The 6,729-nt window shown below is 41.9% G+C and overlaps 1 protein-coding gene across 5 annotated transcripts in view; it reads right to left on the reverse strand.

Annotated features, from left to right (window-relative positions):
- The window catches only part of PTBP2 (polypyrimidine tract binding protein 2), a 48,333-nt gene extending 44,838 nt beyond the window's left edge, over positions 1 to 3,495 (reverse strand). For 3 of the 5 annotated variants that reach the window (XM_005520958.3, XM_014250838.2, XM_014250837.2), the window contains exons 1-2: positions 3,282 to 3,406; positions 1,695 to 1,725 (exon numbers count right to left, since the gene is read on the reverse strand). In XM_005520958.3, the coding sequence (XP_005521015.1) occupies positions 1,695 to 1,725; positions 3,282 to 3,289 (39 nt within the window). In that variant the 5' untranslated portion in view covers positions 3,290 to 3,406. Of the gene's footprint in view, positions 1 to 1,694; positions 1,726 to 3,281 lie in introns of all 5 variants that reach the window. The other 2 variants (XM_005520959.3, XM_088060327.1) reach the window with 2 other exon arrangements.
- Between the last annotated feature and the right edge of the window lie 3,234 nt (positions 3,496 to 6,729).

Here is a 6,729-nt window from a genome sequence, read left to right on the forward strand (position 1 = left end):
GACCATTTTCTTTTAAAAACCAGACAGCAAGTCCATGTTTACAAGCAAGGAGCACAACTTTTTGATACTTCTGAGCCTTTCCTTGTATTTTTTAATCACGGCCTCAAATACACCTGTCTTGTCTTCTTTCTTATATTTATAATATAACTTCTACAATCAACACAAGAAAGCAGTTACATCATCTGACACATCTTTATTTCATGGTCTGGCTACTATCTTAAAATTTGGTTCCAAAACTGCACTACCCACTAAGGACATATTTTTAATACTCAAATTCTCATAGATTGAAGTTGCTTACAGTAAAGAGTGAAAGGGATTCTGAATCCATTTACTTCTCCTGAAGTGAGAAATGTCAGAATTTAAGATCCAAGTAAAACATGGTCTACCTGAAACTACTTCTTCACTAGAAAGAAGAAAAATTACTAAGGGTAATTTATGATTTTCTATTTTTTGTCCTGAAGCTGTGCACATGGAGCACAGTTTGCTGCTGAAAGACTTGGAACGTCGTCAAGCATCCGTCCAAACTACTAAATACGTTGCTAAGTTTTAATGAGTTAACACTTTGTTCTCCCAGGCAACAGATAAATAATTATGTCAGCTCGTATTCCTATTGTAATTTGCTCCCACAAAAGTACCTTAATAACTACACTTTACTCACATTTCAGAGAATGATTTTAAGCTTGTCTCCAATACTACATGAATATATGGAGCTGGATGGGTCCAGAATCTATGTAACTGACTTCTCACAGCTCTCCCTAGAAGCAAGCTTACCCAGAAACATTATACAGGTACATCAGACAGAACAGCTGCTGTATCTACAGGCTGGCTGTATTATATAAGAACTAGTCCAAATCCAGCAGGACCAATACTGAATCTGAGCAACTGGGCCTTACTAGACACAGCTGGGCTTAGCAGTTAACACTGATCAGCTTCAGGTGAAAAAGCAGGTACATAGCACAAGCTACAAAGTCCCTGAACAAATGTGAAGAGTTAACTGTACACACTAGAAAATTTCTGTTTTTACCACTGAAATACAATTGCAATCACGCATTCATTAAAGTTCTCTTGTCCCACATCCCTTTGCATTATTTCCCACTCTGCTGCTATAGAGTACCGACCTAATTCCTGTGACAGATTTGAATTAAAAAAGCACAATAAATAGTAAATTAACATCTATTTGGAAGCCCTTCCTTGTTATAAAAATATGATAAATTCTTAACTGAACTTGAGAAATAAAAAGTACAGCAAAGCAAACACCCACTTCTGTGTCTACATAACAAATTCTAGCTTCCATATTTTGGCCTATTACAGATAATCGCTTCTTTTCTAACTTCAGTGGGAACTGCTTTGAAAAAAGGAGGTGGAGGGACAGAAGAAAGTATGACTTTTACAGGCCCCATGCAACAATGCAGGAGTGTTGTTTCAAAAAAAGTATGATAAATCAAGTTTTAAAGTAAGAAGCTAATACCACTACATTAATCCAGAACCACTGTTTACAGTTCAGTGTAGGAAAGTCTTTTGTGTAAAGGCTCCAATTTACCTCTAGAGATTTTCGTTTAATAAAGCATATACGGCTGACTAGACATGAGCTCACAATGACCAGTTAAGATCTTCCAACATGCAACTACTGATGCGCAAAGTAGTTCGTTTTTTATCAGCATTCTACCCCCTTATTTGTTAAGTGTACATCCTACCTTCACACCAACTGCAACATCAGTGACAATGCTGTAAAAAAAGAAAAAAAAGTAAGAACATAAGTCAACCAATTTATCCTCATAAACCCAGATTTTCAATGTATTGCAATGTCAAAATAATGAGAAAGTTAGCAGGCAACAACTTCTCCGAGCAAGAAACTTTGTTCAAAGAACATATAGGTTTGATATACAAAATAAACTCTAAAAAGCCACTGAGCTCCCATAGCTTATAGGCCTTTCCAAAGAGTACAAAGTTTCAAGTAAATGTCACTACAATGCAGCACTACCAGGCAATTTATTTATGAAACTCATGTTTCTGGACTGAGATTATAGGGTGGAAAGAGAGTAATTTAAAGGAAAGTAAAAAATTTCTCACACACCTCTATTAACTAAACAGCTAGTTCAGCAAAATAGCTGAACCTTTGACCTACTCTTTGAACAGCAGAAAACAATTTTTTTTTTTTTAATTAGCTTGGAAAAAATCCTCAATGCATTGGCAGCTACACCTATATGACATTTAATGAGGTACACCTATGAAAAATGCTGCAACAGGTATGTCAAGGTGCATCTTTTCCTTAGAGGTTGTGACATCATCACTTAGTCTATACCACAATCCTAAAAGAAACCTTAGTCCACACACACACACACACAAAAGAATATGGGAGAGCATTCCACAGTGTAGTACTCATTAGTGACAGTAGTTCTCAGACAGGAGTTGTAACTCCTACCATTATAATCACAACCATAAAAAGCCTTTGGAACTCTCACAGTTGAAAGGTTCTATTCTTAAAGCATACCAAAGAGACGGCTTCTCTGTTTGAAACAGAGTAAACAATCTAATAGAAGATGTGGAAGCTGAAAATTGTTGTATTTACACTGGCTACAGCCAGCAGCCCCATTTTACAGGACCAACAAAAAGCAGGCCTGGCGTGTAGTGCCTGCCCATCCTAGCCCTTACTGTCCCATAAGGCCGACTCCTTCCAATGTTCCCTTCTTTGGTTTTTACAGCCAGTCCACTGCATATACAAAGGAATCTTTCCACCTGGGGAGGGGGGGTAAGCCGAAGGGCTTATTAGGCAGTTTCTGAAAACAAAAGAGCTCGACATCTGGCTCCTGCTGGCATCGCTCCTCCCCTCCAGCCAGCTCCAAAACAAACCCGAGCCCTGCAGCGCGCCCCTCCTCACCCCCTGGCCAGGGGAGAGATGCCAAAGGCGGGGGAGATGGAGGGAGCGAGAGGCTCTGGGGGACAAGGATGGGAGTAGATCGCGCTCCTTCTTTACATCGAGACGCGACGTCTCGGGCACTACACTTAAACAGGGGGCGGCCCAAGGCCCTCAGCAATTTAAACAGGAGACCCTACAGAGGGACCCGCGTTACGGAGAGACTGAGCCCCCTCCTGCCCCGTTCCCAGCCTATGTGGGGCCTCAGGCTTCAGCTGTCCCGGGGCGGGAAGCTCATCGCTCCCCACACCCTCGGAGACGCCCGCCGACAGCCAGCGAGCGCCCGGCACCGGGACAGGTCCCACCACCGACCGGCAGCACAAAGCGCGGCATTGCGCTCGCTCCCAGCGCCCCGGTGCCCACTCACCCGTCCATCGCCGAGCAGGACAGAGCGCGGGCAGCGGGACAGGAGCCGCGCACGGGGAGGCTGAGAGAAAATGGCGGCCTGGCCTGCACGGAAACCGCCGAGCGTTGCCGAGTGCCGGGCTCCGCTCCGCGTCCCCCTCCGCTACTGCGCAGGCGCGGGCCGAACGCGCATGCGCCGTGAGTCCCGGTGAAGCTGTTGCCCTCAGCTGCCCGGCCCGAGCCGGCCCCTGAGGCGGTGCGAGGCTGCCCCGCCCGGGGCGGGAGGCGGGAGCGGCGGCGCCATCCCCACCCCAGGTCCCGGCACCTTCCTGACCCGGCGCCGCTTCGGGAGCACGCTGGGGGCGGCCACGGGACAGTCCCGAGACAGCTGGGGGCGGCGGGGCATCCTCAGCCCGTGGGCATTCCCTGTTGCCCCGGCAGGGCCGCGGCTGAGCCGCCAGACCCCACCTGTTGAAGGGAGAGAGTTTCCGCGCTTGGACCCGGCGCCGGCAGCCCGGCCCTTCTCTGGGGAGATGTTCAAAGGGACCCGGGCACCCCTGCGCACCCCGCCCGCGCCGGGGATCCAGCCCCGACACGGAGCCATGTCCCATCGCTCGCTGCCCTCGGCTACGCAGTCACTTCCCAGAAAATAACCTGTTGACTGTATAAATGATCGCTAACGCTACATAAAAATAATAAAGAGGAATTGGGTTGTTTCTTCACAGAAATCAGTGTCCCCGTGGTTCTCTGTAAACTGTCACATCAGGGTACAAAGTACGTGGCTATTTACGAAATATATATTATCTCATTATTTTTTGCCTGATCTCAGTATTTCATCACAAATCTTCAAATGTTTGATAGAAAATTTTCTAGAAGACTCAGCTTTCCACGAGAAAACCCTGGATTGCATTCAAACAAAAAATCAAGCCAAAGATTTTATTCCTATTAAAGAAAATTTGATATTGCAATCCAAAAGATCCCAATTTCAGAAGATCCCAAACCCAGAAGAATGTTTAAAGGTATTCAAAACGTCTTCTGTAATTTCTGTATTTTGATCTAGTAAAAAATATGGCTAGAGCAGGTAGACAATTACTTGATTGCACTTTAATTTTTTTCAGGTTAGTGTAAATTCCTTGGAGTCCATCATCAAAACTATTGTAATGGAGCCTGATAAAGAATCTAGGAACCAGAAAACTATAAAACTATACATACATCCATAACTGGAAAAATTTCAGTATGCTTTAATACTTCACTATCCTTGTCCTCTGACACCACAAATAGCTCAGTAACTGGCTTAACAATTGGGATTGTGTAGAAATTATCGTTCTACTCTGCAACTTTTTGTTGTTCTGTTCTGGAAAAGTCACTTTGATTCTCTGAAGTAGTTTACTGATAATGCTTCTCCTAAATGCCATTATCACTTGGATACCTGCAAGTACTTATGTTTGCAGAAATTGTCTTCAGTACCCATCACTGACCACTAGACTAAGTTACTTATTATTCACTGTCTTAGAAAATCCTCCTTAGATATTTGATTTGCTTAGATTGTATATAAAGCTCATCATACCAAATGCTATGTTTTAAGGGTTTTGCCTTCTACATTGTTATGTTTTGTTTGTTTGTTAAGTCTGTGGTTGTGGCACTCTTTACTGATTACACATAATAAAGTACTATGATCATGGCTGAAAGTAACATTGAAGACATCAGAGACATAGAAGTGCATACAACAATCTCCATAATTCCAGGGCATATTTATATTTTTTTCTTTCTCTCTCTCTCTCTCTGTATAATCCCTGTATATTCTTGCATACTTAGTAGGCTTTGCACCACTGGAGGTTGGGTTAATAGCTGGTTTCTCTCATTTTCCATTGCCTTCAGTCCTGTTTGTTGCCACATTGTACTGGGAATATTTTTGTCTTTTTTCCCCCCTTATAAATCTAAATACATCTTATGCATTTTTGTATTGGTAGAAATACTAATCCTTCCACTTCTTAGCAATCAGTGGAAAATCTGTTTTCCATCTCATTTCTCTAACTGCCTAATTTGCTTACCTTCTTTGCCTTTATAGTAATGCCATCTTCAAACCTATTTTTGTCTTCTGCAATATTTCTTTTTTCTCCTTCTTTCATGACACCTACCAAAATCTATCTAAGTAAGTGAGCTAATACTCATTCAGTTTATCCTCTGAGTTAGAAGCTCATCCATATAAAGGAGGCTGAGGAGTACCTGTTGAGTATAGCAGAAAAGACACTGGAACTGAGTCTGCAAATCTGGTTGAAATAATGATGTGACATTTTACAGCAAAACTCTGGTCTCCCACAAAGCATCAGTAAAAATGATAATCAATCAAGATTTTACCTAGAGCATTTAATTTTAGAAGGGATAAAAAAGGTATGAGCTTTCAGTGCATTTCTAATAAAATTCCATGGTAGCCTCTTGATCAGTTGTTCATACAGTGTGGTATTCCACTTTCCTGTTCAGGTAGTTTTGCCTTTTTATACTATTAGATCATGTTTAGTACACTTTTGAATGCCTTGCAAAATGTCTGTCATATTTGGAATACTGTGATAGCATCATCTGTTTATCTGGTCATTTGTTTTCTCTGTTGCTAGAATGTGGTTTTGCTTTGTCTTATGTTTTAGAAAGTCAGAAAAAAAATTGTTGCCAAAAAACAGTCTTGTCCTTGGGAACTGTCGACTTTCTGCTGAAACCCTGCATCAGATTTTTCAGAAGGCAGCTGAAATGTCCAGTAAGAGACAACCATTAAGCAAAATACCTTGAGCAAAGCCCTCTATATTCAGCTGTTGCATTACAAAGCACACAGGCTAACATCCTCTATCTATTTTATTCTATTTAAAATTTAAGTGCAGATACTATTGTCAGCTGTTCAAAAGTTCCATTCTCTTAAAATCACAGTAATCTTACTGCTGCAACAATATTTTGTTTTCCTAAACAATTTCTTTTGACCATTGATACAATTAGATGTTTTGCTTTGATTAGTTGTTTTTGTTTTATTTCAAGAACAGCTAATAAATAACCATCTATGTAGTTCGGTGGCAGTATGAGTAGTTAACAACGTTTGCTTCATGGACAATTGTAGGAATTAGCACACAAAGATATTTTCTGCTGTACATTGTCCCAGACCGAGTCTCTGGAGCTGCTGGAGCTAATACAGCATCCGCACTCTCAGAGAACAGCTTGTCCAAGAATTTGCCTGAGCACTTTTTGACATCCACAGCATTGTAGAGCAACAGGTCTTGTGATTTAGGAAATCACTGTCTGAAAAATATTTTCTTTTGGTTGTGTCAAGCTCACTGCCTGATAATTTCCTTTGATGTCCACTAGTACAGGGTTGGTTTTTTTTAAATAGATGGATTATTTTTCCTGTGTACCTATACTTGCTGTTCTTGAATGTATATACCTCCATCATACTGTCTTCAGTTCTTTTTCAGGAGTTCCAGCAAATTTCA

This window comes from Pseudopodoces humilis, chromosome 10 (genome assembly GCF_049639895.1).
Source record: "Pseudopodoces humilis isolate 2021_Gansu_Grassland_sample_001 chromosome 10, ASM4963989v1, whole genome shotgun sequence".
Lineage (NCBI taxonomy): Eukaryota > Metazoa > Chordata > Aves > Passeriformes > Paridae > Pseudopodoces > Pseudopodoces humilis.